Source organism: Orbicella faveolata, unplaced genomic scaffold, assembly GCF_042242905.1.
Source record: "Orbicella faveolata isolate gen_17 unplaced genomic scaffold, um_ofav_v1 contig_34, whole genome shotgun sequence".
NCBI lineage: Eukaryota > Metazoa > Cnidaria > Anthozoa > Scleractinia > Merulinidae > Orbicella > Orbicella faveolata.
In genome coordinates this window covers 14,998,332-15,014,314 of record NW_028301563.1, presented here as the reverse complement: position 1 = coordinate 15,014,314, position 15,983 = coordinate 14,998,332, and the positions used below count along the sequence as shown (strand labels likewise).

General features: G+C 39.8%; 1 protein-coding gene across 1 annotated transcript in view; it reads left to right on the top strand.

Moving 5' to 3' along the window:
• Positions 1-3,633: 3,633 nt before the first annotated feature.
• The window catches only part of LOC110063106 (cullin-associated NEDD8-dissociated protein 1-like), a 35,198-nt gene continuing 22,848 nt past the window's right edge, over positions 3,634-15,983 (top strand). The window contains exons 1-16 of the mRNA XM_089271210.1: positions 3,634-4,042; positions 4,908-5,009; positions 6,030-6,097; positions 6,593-6,705; positions 7,297-7,397; positions 7,931-7,997; positions 8,785-8,883; positions 10,157-10,283; positions 10,645-10,753; positions 11,308-11,364; positions 12,238-12,344; positions 13,073-13,118; positions 13,617-13,725; positions 14,687-14,801; positions 15,401-15,488; positions 15,845-15,942. Of these exons, the coding sequence (XP_089127336.1) occupies positions 4,001-4,042; positions 4,908-5,009; positions 6,030-6,097; positions 6,593-6,705; positions 7,297-7,397; positions 7,931-7,997; positions 8,785-8,883; positions 10,157-10,283; positions 10,645-10,753; positions 11,308-11,364; positions 12,238-12,344; positions 13,073-13,118; positions 13,617-13,725; positions 14,687-14,801; positions 15,401-15,488; positions 15,845-15,942 (1,448 nt within the window). The 5' untranslated portion in view covers positions 3,634-4,000. The remainder of the gene's footprint in view (positions 4,043-4,907; positions 5,010-6,029; positions 6,098-6,592; positions 6,706-7,296; positions 7,398-7,930; positions 7,998-8,784; positions 8,884-10,156; positions 10,284-10,644; positions 10,754-11,307; positions 11,365-12,237; positions 12,345-13,072; positions 13,119-13,616; positions 13,726-14,686; positions 14,802-15,400; positions 15,489-15,844; positions 15,943-15,983) is intronic.

The following is a 15,983-nucleotide window of genomic DNA, read 5'->3' as shown; positions in this document are numbered from 1 at the left end:
AGATTTCATGTTGCCGTGCGTCTGTTCAGTAATAGATCACAGAAGACGTCAAAATGTGGTAAGAACACCAGTGACACGCTGGGCTATCGCCTCGTGTGCCACCTTTTTGTTCTTACCACATTTTGACGTCATCTGTGATGTATTACTGAACAGACGCACGGCAACATGGAATCTATTTGTAAAATAGATAGTGAGTAGTGTAGCCAATCAGAGAACGGCATTCGTGATAGAACGCTAGAAGATTTATACTAATAAACAATTAGATTATGAGCTCGAGATTTCTATCGCGTGAGTCGAGAGCGAATAACCTAATTGTTTTAGTATAAATCTACAAGTCATTCAAAACTTTACTTAAATCCTCGTCACAGACACTTCGAAAACGCCAGGAGCGGCCGTCATTTTGTTAACAAGGGTACACTGCTAGGCTACTCACTATCTATCACAGAATAGATAGCGAGTAGCGTAGCCAATCAGAGAACGGCATTCGTGATAGAACGCTAGTAATTCGTACTAAATGAGCAATAGCCCCCAGGCCAACTGGGAGCTGTTTACATTATGAGTCTGTAATAACGAAGGATGCAAGTGAATATATGAAAGACCAATCTTCCACACAACCTAAATACCTTGGAAAAAATCGGGCTTGAACGGGATTCGAACCCATGACCTCTGAGATACCAGTCCAGTGCTCTACCAACTGAGTTATCAAGCCAACTGGAAACTGGTTAAAAGCCTGATATTGAAACTGATATTCTCTTCGCGTGTCTCCGAATATTATATAGAGTACCAGTTGGGAGAATTGAACTATGTCTATCTTTGATCTGCACATGTGAAGTAGATTAAATTCTAAGGAAAAATAAGATGTTAAGCGATAGAGCGGTTTACAATTGGGTGTCGTAAAACGAAAAAAAAAAAAAAAAAAAAACACCAATTACTTACCAGTTAGACTACTTAGCCAATCTGAAACCATAGTAAAACCAAAACCAAAACCAAAGTAATTGTCTAATTACTTTCGAGACTCAATTGAAAACCGCCCTACAAAGGTTATCATAGCATCTTCCAGGCCGGGCGCTGCGCGAAAAACGGCGAGCGGAAACTCTCCTATCTTTTTCGCTCGCCGTTTGTCACGCTGCGCCCCAACTAACTGAACGCCTGGAAGAGGCTAAGGTTGTCACGGTATCTCACTTTACTAAGAACTTGCTTTACTTACCCTTTCAGGCACGTGCAGAGGAGACGCACACAAGACTCACGGATCCTTCAACATGGCGTGTTTTATTTTTGTAATGTGAACACAACTTTATAAGTAGTGTGCAGGGAACCTTGCAAGCAGTGACATCACGACCTTAATGAAATTTAGGCAGAATTGGCGAGTCATTTTCTATGGTTTTGCATTTTTTCTTGAATAAATTTATAAGAGTGCGGTAGTGTCGGTTTGATGAATTTGATTTTGCAAATGTTTTCGGCCATACGAAAATCAAGAGTGGAAACGGCTAAGTAGTGAGTGAGTAAAGTAATATATTTCGGCTATGAGCATATTTGAGCACGAGAATCCCACCTCTCTTAAGTTTACCATTTTTTTCCTCGTGAATTTCTGATAGATGGTGAGCGAGGGCTATAAAGTCTGGTGTTGATTACAACTGATAAAATTTTGTTGTCTTTGTTTTTTCGCTGACTAGCTCTCCCCAGGAGTTCAAGATCATAACCATGTCATCCAACCTCGTTTCCAGGGCTTTTGCCTGCTCACATACCAAGGGAAAAACCCTCAGGGAACAAGGTCAGGTCGCGGAGAATTTTTCAATACAATTTAGATATAGTGGAGAAAATATCTCATGAGGGGCTACAATCCTTCATTTACACCGTCTGCGTTGCAAACTTATGTCAGATGTCAGATTAATTTGAATGGTTAAATCCGACACTCAATTTAAGATGAACTGATTATTCTCATCCACAATAAAGATAAACAACAATAAACTGAGACGAATAAACAAAGTAGAAGTATTAAATCCGCTTTTTCCACTTCGAAAGCTCCTGCTTCCTTCCTCTCCACTTCCGCTACCCAAAACAGCAAAATCTTTGAGTTTTTGGACGTATATAACGCGAAAAGCAAACCAACCGCGGACTTGTAGTGGGTGATGGTGAGACCCCATCGAAGTCCTAAAGAAAAAATCCCACCCCACCGGAAAGCTCGCCCCACCCAACGGACGTATACGCCCGGGTGTGACCCTAGGGAAATTTCGCCTGCGGGTAGGAGTGCCGCGGGATATAACCGTGCTAAGTCTTGATGGTGACAGATCTAGGATCGGATAACTCTCGTAACTGGATTTGTAAAGTTTTTTTTTTTTTAAAGTTTCGATCGAGACATTCTTTGCGAGGTAAAATTATGCGTTTTTAACAAATGCTTTATTTATATTTAAAAACGTTGTCTGGCTTAAGGTATTGAAAAAAAACCACAAGCTTTTGACTGTCTAAACTACAGTCTTCAACAAGTGAAGTGGCCGCTAATAAATCCCGAAAGTAGCCCCCCTCCCCCCGCCGAAAGTAGCGAGCCCAGTCCCCCGCACCTCGAAATTAATGAGACCAAAGTTCAATGACAGTATATATTTTTTTCTAATCAATAGTCAGGGGAAAATTAAGCACAACAAGGAAAGGAAGCGCTTACGTCACGAAGCGTTGTAAAATGTCAATTCGTGTTGATCAGTTCATGTTGCGCCGTGTAGGTAACAGGAACGTACTAACGTTAAATTAAAAACTCTGTGTCATTTTCAACAGCTAGGGGAGTATTAAAAGGAACGTTTCTTCGAATTTAATTTCAAAACTCACTAACGCACTGAGTTATTGCGAAAGCAGACTAACATGGCAGTACGTCATGAAGTACAAACAGTTTACGGTATCTGGCTAGCTTTTCTGCCGACCACTGAAAACACGATCTAGACATGAAGAGCTCACCCATGTGGCAGCAACATAGATTTAAACTGGAATGAAGAATTTAATACGGATTTCTAAAAAACTGGTATTTACGAATTTCCGTCTTTTATTTCGTAACAAGAGCTCAATCGCACCAACTTTACATATCATGATTTTTGCTCCCCGCAAGTAACGACCCTCCGAAAGTAAAGACCCTACAAAATTAAAGTAACGAGCCCCAAAGGAGGCTGCTGACTCCGAAAGTAGCGAGGGTCGTTACTTTCCGAAGTTTACGGTACCCCCAGCAACCCTAGCAACATTCTTTTCCCCAGAGGCTGCGTTCCTTTTGGTCAGCACTAAGAATCGCGACTTCTGTCCGGATCTGATTTTCTGAGCATGTGCAGAGTTTCTTTTCATATTCTCAGCAATCAGACTTGTCAGCTTTGACGGAAAGTCCGTGAATCGCGGGCTTCTGGTGTTGAACCAGCCAAGAGGTCGCGATTCTTGGTACTGACCAAAAGGAGCCTGGGCGCTAAGGACGAAAATGCCCCATCAAAGTCTGGAAATTGTTCCGAGAACCCAGTTTCAGGCGAGAGGAGGCGCGAATGTGGCGAAAGATTATACGAATCTAGTCTGCTTATCGCCGGTGTAGCGTTCCCGTACCTAGAGTTTTTCCGCATTCTGGCCGCGCGCAAATTGGAGCGATCAGCGAGAGCAAAACAATATCCCCACTGATCCCCACTGATCCCCCTTTTTTTTTTTTTTTTTTTTTTTTGCTCTCACTCCAATCTATTTGCACGCGACCAAAATGCGGAAAAGAATCCAAGTACGGGAACGCTTGCTATGCAGGAAAAATACTAATACATATCCCCGGTTGATGTCACGCAGACTTTCCCCGTCCCAGGAGCAAGTGAAGTTCGTCCCAGGCTTTTCTGGCCAAAGTAAAAGTGTCGAGAATCGTCGGCAATACATCAGCGGTTTGGGCTTGAACGCAGGCGTACTGAGTATATTGAGAGAAAGGGGACGAAAATTCCTCCTATAATCACAACTTCGGAGCTGAGCGGAACTGTCATTTGGCGACAAAGTCGGAGATTTCATTATGTCGACCTCGCCGTACCACATAGCTTCTCTCCTGGATAAGGTAAGACATGTTAAATTTTGCTTTTTTACTGCCATTGTGGCTTGTGCTCGCGGACGTGTACGAGCAGGTAAGAACTTATAAAATGTAAATGCTGGCTTTTTTGATCGATCAATAGGCTTTTATGTAGTCTTACATGCACCTCGTTATACCTTAGTGTTAGCTTTCAGTTTTGCGTAAGCCGAGATCTTTCTCGGTCTGCTTGTTGAATCTGTACCTGTGGTGTTCTTGTCAAGTCTGCACTGTGTAAAGCAAAAGAGGAACTGTCAATTTAAGAATTATTCATGGTACGGTGCACACGTGAAAGCGAGACCTGCTTAGAGTTCACGATAAGCTGCGTGATATTTAGTGTAAAATGTCCCAGTATTTCCCTTTCAATGCGCGGGTTGCAAGCTTAAAAATCGATGAATTATGACCCGATTCTTTTTGCTGTGCATGTACAAAAATGTTGGGTCTTTAAACTCTGACCTGATCGAATCTGGACATGAATTAGAGGCCTTCTGTAGCACAATTTGTAAAAATGGGCTATAAAATGATTATTTTTATATCCTGCTGGTGAAATTTATTCACTGCACAAACTTGTACAGTAATTTATCCTACTCAACCTGTCAGATACAATGAATTGTATTTGAGCTACATGTACCAGAACCTGTCCTGGGAAATTCAAACAGTATCGTTAGGGCATGTACTAAAACCTGAACTACATACATGTAACAAGCAGCAACACCTGAAGTGCATGAGACCATTTGTGAGTGAAAGCTGCACCGTTCAAATCTACCAAGCTCTTATACAACCACATTCAGTCCAAACATGTGGTATGCTACCAGGTACTGTTATTAAACTTGTCCTTAAATTATACAATTTCCAGATGACATCAAGTGATAAGGATTTCAGGTTCATGGCAACAAATGACTTGATGGCTGAACTACAGAAAGACTCCATTAAACTGGATGACGACAGTGAAAGGAAGGTCAGTCTGCCCTGCAATATAGACAAAACTTAATCATAGTTATTTGTTTTTTTCTTTTTCGTTCCTTCCACTTACCCATGTTCAGAATCTAATTTCATGTTGTGAGCAGTAAAACACTCTAAAGAATGAAAGTGACACTAAAATTACTGCTCACTGTGATGACAGTGGTATAAATGATGATTGCTTACACTGTATGCCAATGTTCATAATAATGTACAATGCATGTACACATTCATTCATATTGTATAGTTAGAAATTGCAAATGATTTTAATAATATGTTATAGCTTCATGTAGAAAGAGCGTCACAAAATTTAATTATTAATACTCAGTGGTGTATTACTTGGTGACATACATGTGGAGAGGTACATGTAAATCAGTGTACATCGTACATTAATCATCCATATTTTGAAGAAAAAGCACAAAACCCTTGCTGCTGTAGCAAGTTTTTAAAAGAAACATGTTGATTAGGTGTGAATCATAACTACATGTAGCTGATTCTTGTTCTGCTCTCTTAGGTCGTGTTCTATTGGGATCAACTGTTTCTGGTTGGTTTGGTAGATCAACTTTTTCAACTGGCCTCAAACCAGGTTGAAACAGTTGAAAAAGCCTTTGTGTGATTGTGTCGCATGATTGAGGCTCGCATAAGGACTGTTCCTAGGAGTTACTGCATTTCAACCAAAGACGGTGGGACAAGTGTTCTATTGAGAAACATCAACGTATCAACCCAAACTGGTTGTGGTTGAAACAGTTTAACCCAAAAACTTGTCGAATCCTTGATCTGATTAGGATCAAGGATCAGGATCAAGGATTAGGATCAAGGATCTGATTAGCATCAAGGATTCAACATCACTTGGAGGATCCTATATCAAAGGAAACAAATGAATCCACCTGACAAGGATTCATCGATTCCTTTGATACACCATGATCCAAGTGATCTTGGATCATTGATCGTGAACCAGGTCATCTGAAAGGAATGCAACCTACAGTATGTTACAAGCAAGTGTTTTGTCTATGTGTAGGTTGTTCAGATGCTTTTGAAATTACTAGAGGACAAGAATGGTGAAGTGCAGAACCTCGCTGTCAAATGGTAATTACATGTGTCAATTTAAGTTGCAATCTCTTGTAACATGTAGCTCTTAAATTTCGTCTCAGCTGGTCAATTTGCCCCGTGCCCGGTGCCTGGCCCTTAATGAAACCCCTGCTTTGCCCATCCAGTTTCGGCAGATTCATGTTTTCCTTCTCTCAAGTCATACTGTGGAAATCCATCCCTACCCACCTAACTTGTCTCTCTTCCTCTACTGCTCCTGCCTTTCTTCCCCCTCTCAATGTCCCCCTCCCTCCCTCTCTCCTCCCTACTGCCCTCCCCTTTCCTCTATCTATCTGTCCCTTAACTTCCTCTATCCCTCCTTCTCTTCCTCCTCTCCCTCCATCCCTTCATCCTTCCAACCTTCCATCTCTTCGTCCTTCCGTTCATCATTCTCCCTGTGTCCTTCCCATCCTTGCATTTGTGTGGGTTCTATAAATGTAAAACACAGTTGTTGAAATTATGATATTAATGGCTTGGTGTCTTTGACACCTCTAGCCTTGGCCCTCTGGTTAGCAAAGTCAAGGAGCACCATGTGGAGACTATAGTGGATTCTCTGTGTTCAAACATGCTTTCTGATAATGAGCAGCTAAGAGACATCTCAAGCATTGGTGAGTAATTCAGAGAGGACTGAACTGATCGCATGATGGGCATTTAAAAATTGTACACATTGTTTTTGTTCTTTTCAAAAAATCAAATCAGGTTGATTTTGATTTTCCTTTGAGTTACCACACAGTTTTGTAGAGACAAGGTTAAAGGGGAATACAAGTCAACTCAATAGCACAAAGAAGCCAGTGGGATTGAAAAGTGTTGAAGACTGTTACAATCTCACCCCAGAGCATTCTTGCTTTTGGTCAGCAGTGACCTACATGTAATGTCTGACACTCTAGACAAATAAAAATATGGAATCAGACAATGTTGGTTGGTTGGCATGTATATAAGTTCAGTAATGGTTCTGAACATGCATATAGAGAGCAAAAGCAGTCACTTTTGCTGCCTCATCTGCTGATTTCCTTCAGAGGTTTCAATTCTAGGTGCTACAGTACATGTACATGGAGCAAAAATAATTTTGGCCTATGGGAGTAAGACTGAACTAGTCAAGGACCAAATGCAATTTAGTACAATGTATTCTGGAGTCACACATGTTGAAGTCTAAATACACCATGGAACTTTCCTCATCTTCTGTGTTTCCGTACTTGCAGGTTTGAAAACTGTTATTGGTGAATTGCCTCCTGCTTCTTCCTCATTGGCTGCCAACATCTGCCGTAGAATAACTGGTCGGTTAACAAATGCAATTTCCAAGGTGGGTAATGTTAAAGAAAGGATTTAGTGATAACTTATTAATATAAAAAAACTTTCTTTCCCTCTGCTCTTTTTGAAATCACACTGTTTGTGAAAGAAATGGAAATCCCTTCTCTGTGTTTCTATAAAGTTACAGGAACACACTCGTAAAAGTTTGGGAGAACTTTAAAAAGCTACATGTATCAATGGAAACACCCACCTGTGGTGCATGTCCCTGTAGCATTTCTCATTTAAGTCTACAGGGAAATTGTTTTCTTTTTTGTCTCTGTACTTAGTATTAATGAAGCCAATCCACATGTAGTTCTCATTTGTATTAACCATGATAAGGCAAACCAGGTTGAACATTCACATTTTTTACATTTAACGGTAGTTACCCCTTTGCCGCAAAAAGGAAAGTGAACCCCATTTTGTAATGAGGTATTATTTTACTTCCAAGCACCAAGGAAACATGCAACTTTAGTTTTGCATGCCACTTTTTTTTTTCATATGTGTACAGTGTACAATTTAATATAAGTTATTTGATCTTCATGTTAGAGTACTGATGTGTCCGTTCAGTTGGAAGCCTTAGACATTCTTGGAGATCTTCTGAGCAGGTTTGGAGGTAAACTGATTTCAAGGACATTAATGCTTAATTGGAGATGTTACAGGGTGGAGGTTACACATTTGAAGTACATGAATATACATGTATCACAAGGATCCAAAATAATAATAACAAGACCTACATGACATGTAGCACAATGCTTTCCTACCACCCCATTAACACAAAAAGCCTCTTCAAAGGTGTCAAAATTTGCTTTGTTGCTGAGCTTTTGACTTAGATAAGCCCTTTTCCATTTATTACTTGCTGCACCCAGAGTGACTTGGAAGCAGATGACCCATAAGCTGGATAGAATTGCAATCAATGGTACTATTATGTGACACATATAAGTAGTAATGTTACGTGATGTACATTTAGAGATGTGTTAACCGGTCTTGTCAGTCTGCTTTGGCTGTTATTTAAACCTAATGGGTAAATATAAAGGGTGAGAATGATTTTACACCAGTCAAATACAGTACACTGTACATGTGTGTATATCCTTACAACCTGTATTTGATGGCTTAACATAATATTGTTTTAGTGATTCGTGTTGGTAGTATTTTAGTAATAGCACAAAAATATGGTCAATGAGCAAAACGTCTGCAGGCACATATTACATGTACAGTGTATATGCTAAGCCATCGAGTGAGGGACTTGTTATTCCACTATTACGTTAATCTTAAATGGTGATGGCTTCACTGAGATCTTGCCTACATGTGGTAATGTGAGATCAAGCTTTGTTTGTACATTTTTTCTGTAATAGAGTGAAAATGTACAGTACATCGCATATGTGAAAATCTGATATTTTCAGGTCTCTTGGTATCATATCACCAGTCCATTCAGCAGGCTTTGTTGCCACAACTAACGAGTGCAAGACTAGCAGTCCGAAAGAGAACAATCATTGCACTTGGTATGAAAGTTACCTCTAGTTTGATTTAGTTAAGTAAACATGGTTTCATTACCATCCAAGCTAAGGTACATTGTAGAATCCTAATTTTTCAAACCACTCTGGAGAAAGGTGATTGGTTCAAAACATTAAGAGATTTGAAATTTTAGGCTACATTTCTCAAAATGTTTTTTTTTTTCAAGGGAGCAGACATTGTTTCGATGATCAGGAGGTTTGAAAAATCAAGCCGTTGAAAAATCAGCATTCCAGTGTGCAGTGCAGTGTAATGATGGGTGCAACTTTGGGTCTTTCATGTGTAAATATAAAGAAAAACATCATCTACACTGGGCTCGAAATTAACTTTTTCGTTCGGGAGCCAGCTGGCGACTAACGGAAAAATTTTGGTTGCCAGATCGTAAATTTTGGTTGCCAACTTATTTTATAAATAACTTACACAAGAACACGATTTTATACGTTACTTTGCATGTAAGAAAAGTCACAATTGAAGAGCGAAAACAATAAGAAACAACACGAGTAACCCTTAGTTATAAAGCTACCGTTATTCTCAGGTCATATGTCTCTGGTCCAAAGGTGACAGTTGTCTCCATAGTCATTTTATTTTGAAATGAAGCGAAGCATAAAACGTTTTTAAGTCCGTGGTTTTCATTGTGAGACAGACACGGATCCTTGCGTATTTTCCCTTTGCTACTTCTTCAAAATGCCGTTCTTTATTTTCGACTTGCTTTCCTCGAAGAATTCAAAGTTTGGATTAACCTTTTGGCTGAATCTTCATTCCCCGCACGTAAAAACTCTCGTAATTCCTTCAACTGATTGGTGTCTGCTGCCATTTTTGCCGCAAATAAAAGCACATGGTGTTGAAGTGCACCTGCGATCCCAGTTTTGGAAGAAGCCGCTGAAACAGTATGGTGCACCTTGAAAGCAGTATCGACCTTTTGAAATACATTCAATTTTTTCGATTATCTTGTAATATTCAGACATTATTTACTGGGAACGGAAAGGTGAGTTGTAAACTAGCTACCATATCCAATTGATTTCCTAATATAAAGATTTAAAAACAAAAGTTGTGTCGTGGTTTTCTTTAGTTACCGGACAAAATGCGAGTCACCAGCTGGCGACCAGTTCTGAAAATTTAGTTGCCAGTGCTCAATTTTTGGTCGCATTGGCGACCAGTGAGTTGCAATTTCGAGCCCTGTCTACAACATAAACTCTCTGTTCTTCTGGGAATATTTCCTGATCATTCCTTTATTAATACTAAATCTTTGTTCTTGAATTGCAGGCCATCTTGTGCTAAGTGCAAACAGTAGCTTGTTTGTTGAATTGATGGATCACTTGTTAGCTGAGCTGAAACAAAATGCCTCACATTCCACCACTAGGACTTTTATTCAATGTATAGGAGCAATATGGTAGGAGAAACTCATGATACAACTTTTAAAAGACATATTTCGGCATGACTAATGCTTAGGGTGGATCTAGGGGACTTCGGGTGGCTGAACCCCCTAAATGAAAAAAATGAGACCTTATAACACGCTGACTTGACCTCAGAATGCTGGAAATCCCATTTCCAAGGACCTCAATTCCCCTGGAACCCCCCTTCAGGGGACTGCCTTCAGCACTCCGTATCTTGAACCCCCCACTCTATAATCCTGTATCCGCCCTGACTATGCAGTTGTCAGTTTCTTGAAAATTAATCCAACAATGCTTTATACCTAACTTCACTTTAATATTTTTGTATGTAATGTAATTAATATATATCTTGAATGGCAGTCGCCAAGCAGGCCACAGAGTTGGAGAGCATTTGGAGAGGATCATACCGATGATAGTGCAGTATTCTAAAGTTGAGAATGATGATGAGTTGCGAGAATACTGCATTCAGGTGAGATGAAAAGTTAACGACCAGTTTGATGGGATTTTTCAATTCCTTGGCAACTAGACTGAAAGTTAAAGTAAGTGAATGTTAACTAAAGGTACAGTGCACTGTACATGTACATGTAAATCCTCTTCTACACATGTAGACCCTCTTCACCCTCAAATATCAGCGCCTCCCTTTTCGGGCAAAACATTTTGTCATTATAGTGTGGACATGTACTCTAAGCTTTAGTTTCTGTCTTGTTAGCCTCTCCTAAATGTTTTCCTCCACAGTCACAACTAAAGAAATTATTATTAATAATGGATTCATTTTGAGCCATGCCAATCCAGAGAATAAGACACATTTCATAAATTTAAAGTACTCCACTTGCTTTGGGGCCCACCCTCGACAATACCCAACTTCCAGCCCCCTCACTGACTCCTGCAATAAAATACATTGTATATTTACTGTACATGTACATGTAGCTTCTGGAGGGCCTAATAGAAAACTCGCAGTACTACTAAAGATACATGTAAGACAGTAAATGATTGTATAACAAAGTTTGTTTTATTGTTTTGCAGGCTTTTGAGTCCTTTGTGTGCAGATGCCCAAAGGAAGTTACCCCATACATTCCAAAGGTAAATGCAAGAAACTGATATTTGGTAGTCTTCATGTGCATGAATTTCCAGGGACGTAGCTAAAAGCCAGCTGCTGGCTAATTTCACCAGCTGAAAGAGAACTAATCACTGGCTGAAATCTCACTGGAAACCAAACTTAATATGAATTGCAAGGTGCAAATTAGGTCAGAAAAGCCATCCATGGTTGTTAATAAGCCTGATGATTTTTTTCTTAGTTGCATCCCTGAATGCCCATTGGTAATTGAATAGTATTCATAAACAATTTTCTCAAGAATTACAGTCAACAGAAGTTTTCACTTTTAGACTGTTTTTACTTGACAAAAAATAATAATTTATACTGTATATGTTATGCTGTGTGATTGACTTAAAAAACTTGTACCACTTTGTCATCCAATCAGAAGTACAAAAACAACAACAAGAACATTATTCCAGAATTCCCATTTCTATGCATGGTATTACTTAAATACAATCGTGATAAATACAATTAATAACAGTTACATACATGTACACAATTAATAAATAAAGAAGAAAAATTGTGTTGTCTCACTCACACTCATTTTTCAAAGCTTGGCGTCAGCTACACTGTACATATATTTGCTGCCAGTTTGGATTGGTTTGTTGGATTATCTGTGTCCTCTGGTTGGCTATCTGGAGTGATTACTGGTTTTGGTTTTCAAGACAGTCACCATTCAAAATTGCACGAAAAAGTAAAAAGTGTTCAACCATGTACAAGTTGCGGAAAAAATATTTTGTCCTGGTACTATACGGCTATTATCATCTACAGCTGATTCTTCGGTACACGTTATTTGTGATGGTTTGACTTGTGGTTTTCATGTAGTTTGCAGTTGTAACAGCTTTGTTGTTGTTTCACAGATTACAGAGCTCTGCTTGGATTTCATTTGCTACGATCCAAACTACAACTATGGAAGTGATGATGAAGATGAATTCATGGAAACAGACATAGAGGATGATGAAGAAGAGTAAGTGACCCTGTACTGAATTGTTTTCCTGGATTCTTTCAGTCTGGACCTCATTATCCATATTGGCAAAATTTTGGAATAGTACATCACAGTGCAGTATGTACGTAATAATTAATATTCCACAACCTTGTTACCACGGTCTTGTCTCTTCCTCCCTTGAGAAAGTATGGTTCCATGTAGACCTTAAAAATGAACATTTTGTTCTCCACATGCACCCATATTTTGGCTTTTTCCCCCAAAATTGCAGCAGAATGTTCCAAAACATCATTTGAAGAAAGAAACTAACATTCCCTTTCATCTTGATGCAAATAACTTTGGTACAAGGAAATGGCACAAAATTGTACATACAATCCATGATCACATACATTTGTGGGGGAACAGTGGCCAAATAGTTGCTGTACTGTCCTCCAAATCCTCATGTAGAGTGAGCAGTCCTGGTTCAAGTTTGTACTTGGGAAAGACACTATTCTCACAGAGCCTTTTGCCAATCATAATGTACATGTATGAACGGGTTCCCGCCCAGTAAAGCATCGGGGCTGGGTGTTCCACCAATGACAACCCACCGATGGACTGAAATTCTAACCAAGGAGCCCAGGGGAGGGGGAGAAGAAACACTGCCAGTTGCTTCAGGCTATAGAAACTGAATAAAATGGCAGTCATGTGGGCCACTAGGATCCTGGGAAAGTCTTGCTTCTTGTGTATTAACCAACTACATTCTGTTTATTTAGGGAGGAGGATGATGACTACAGCGATGATGATGACATGAGCTGGAAGGTAAGAAGACAAAACTTTTGCGTACAGTGGACATTCATTTTCGTGTAATAACAGACTGACTCAATGAGTTAGTGGTGCATTGGAGATAGAGAATACATGTACATGTACATATAGTTGTAGAAAAATAGAAATAAAATAATGACCTTTACACTCCATTAGTGTCTTCTGTGAATCCACTCCGTTCCAGGTAGTGGTCAGAGCAGGACTTAAACCTGCACCTCCAGATTTCAAGTCCAGCTCTCTAACCACTTAGCCACACTACCTCAAAGGCTTGTCCATCGTCTGTTGTGTTGTGCTGTGTTCTTAGGCAAGAGACATGAATCATAAAGAACCTTTCTCCACCCATCTGTTCATAATAGTAAGCTACATGACTTGTATTAGCATTCCTCTTTTCCCGTGTTTCAAAAACTGGCAGGAGATGGTGTATGCACTGCAGTATGAACTACTAAAGCTTGCCACTGGTGTCAATCACTGAACGATTTCCTGTTGGTATTTTAGGTTCGTAGGTCTGCAGCTAAGTGTTTGTCAGCCGTGCTGGGATCACGACCAGAACTACTGTCCGAGTTTTACAAATCGGTTTCTCCAGCACTGATTGCCAGATTCAAAGGTATGACAGCAAACTGATGTATGTCATAATTCAAAAGTTCTGTCACTGCCTTATAATCAAGAAATTTTCACCGTACAACATTCACACCAACATAACGATGATGAAATAATATTTGAAAGGACCTTTAGGAAGTCTTATACATGTACTATGTGCTGATTGTGTTTACAATACAATGGTTGCAAGAATTATTTGGTTCAAATGCTTATACATGTACCGTGGAATCCTGAACCAAAAGTCGATCCCTCCCCTCAGTCGAACACTATAATTTTATCCCTGATTTCTGGAGCCACCAGATGTTTCAAACCAATTGTTGTTTCCCTTGGAGGTTCAAAAAATATCAGGTTTCTACTGTAGGTTGTACATGTATATCCTTTTGTGATACCAATGAGCAGCTGCTGCTCTCTTAGTCAGTGCTTTCTTTCTCAAAAAAATAAATTGTACACCTCGATATTATAGACAGTTCATTTGGTCTCAGGGAAACCAGAATTAACACTGTACATATTTATGATATTGACCTCTTTAATACGGAAGTTCGGAGCTGATTATTGGTATTAGAAATACCAATCTAAACCTCATCCTTGTGCAACCACTGTAAATGTCAAAATATTTGCTCCTCTAATTGTAGCATGACATGCTGAAATATACAGTGTGTACAACCACGCACTTTCCTCAAGAAACAGCAGAGGGAGGTCATCCATGTTGTACTATTGATTAATTGTGTTTATGACCACATAAGATCACACGCCAAGGGCACTTTGTTGTCATGTGAGATACTCTGACACATTGACACATGCAATCAAGTGGGTTTAATGCGTGGATAATCTATGCGACTACACTACTATTAACGGTAACATAAAATGCCCAGTTGGTCTTTGGAAGACTGAGTGGCTGTACCCAGGCTGTCAGGGTAGATAATAAAGGGAAATTTTGAAGGAAATATTCATTTGAATTTCTCTTTCAGAGAGGGAAGAGAATGTGAAGGCTGACATATTTGCAGCCTATATCACCCTCCTGCGGCAAACCAGACCTGTGGCCAGCCAGACGCTTGATGCTGATGATATGGAGGATGATTCAGGGTACGATGCAAAATAATATGTACATCATAGACATACTCACTGTAAACAACAGCAACAAAAAAAAACCTACCACTTACAACTTACCGTTTGTTGCAGTTTTTTGTTACCGTTTGCTGTTTTCTAATGCTTGGAAGTTTCCTTACTGCTCTGACTTTGAATCCAATCCACTTGGAAGTACAAATGTTACAGTACCATTGCAACATGACAAAGTTCTTGTCTTGAGTGATTTTTGGCGACTTTTTTGCATCTTTCTGACTGTCTTCTGATGGTTTCTCTGTAAACTAGCAAAGTTAATTGGGAAGACTGTTGGGGACAGAAACTCATACATTATTTCTATAAGTAAATCGCTCATTTGACCATTTCACCAGAAACTTTCAGAATGTTATCAGAAAGTAGTCAAAAACTGGTAAAAACTTTGACGAGTGGCAACAGTATGGCAGTCTTTACTTTAACGGCCTCTTGAGCTTGAATTCCAAATACGTTACAAAGGAGGGTAACTTATGTCAGATTAATAACTGCGGCTTCTATACAACAGGTCATTTTAGCTGTAATTATACTACTGTGTCATACATGCATGTACTTTTGTTCTTGTGTTTTAGACCAGTGAATCTCTTAACCAGCCAGATACAGTCTATTGTCAGAGCTCTGCACAAGCAGCTCAGAGAAAAAAGTGTCAAAACCAGACAGGTAAATACAGTTTTCTGTCAGGGGCATTGGGTGTAGGGGGTGGGGCAAATCATTCTTTACAACGAAACGTTAGCTTAAAATCTGGGAAGATGGGAAGAGTCCAGTTTCTCCTTGCTCTTTGTCCCTTCCCCCCCCCCCCCCCCCCCCCCTCTTCACCTCACCCAAGTCCCTTCCATCTGCTGCCTGACCTTCATAAAAACCACTATCTCTTTGGTAAACTGAATGTACAGTTGCACAATTTGCAGATTTATGCTAGAATGATAACCCACGGCTTAACCAATGCTCATTTCTTCAGTCAAGTTGTAGTTGTAGTGACTATCTTCACCTACTTTTAACCAGCTCTCTGTCCATTTTAGGGATGTTTTCATTTGCTGCTAGAGCTCGTTGCAGTTTTGCCTGGAGCTTTGTCTGACCACATTAGTGCTATTGTTCCTGGAATACAGTTCTCTCTGGGGTAAGACGTTGTTTTCAGCCAAGCATTGTGCTGAATGTACC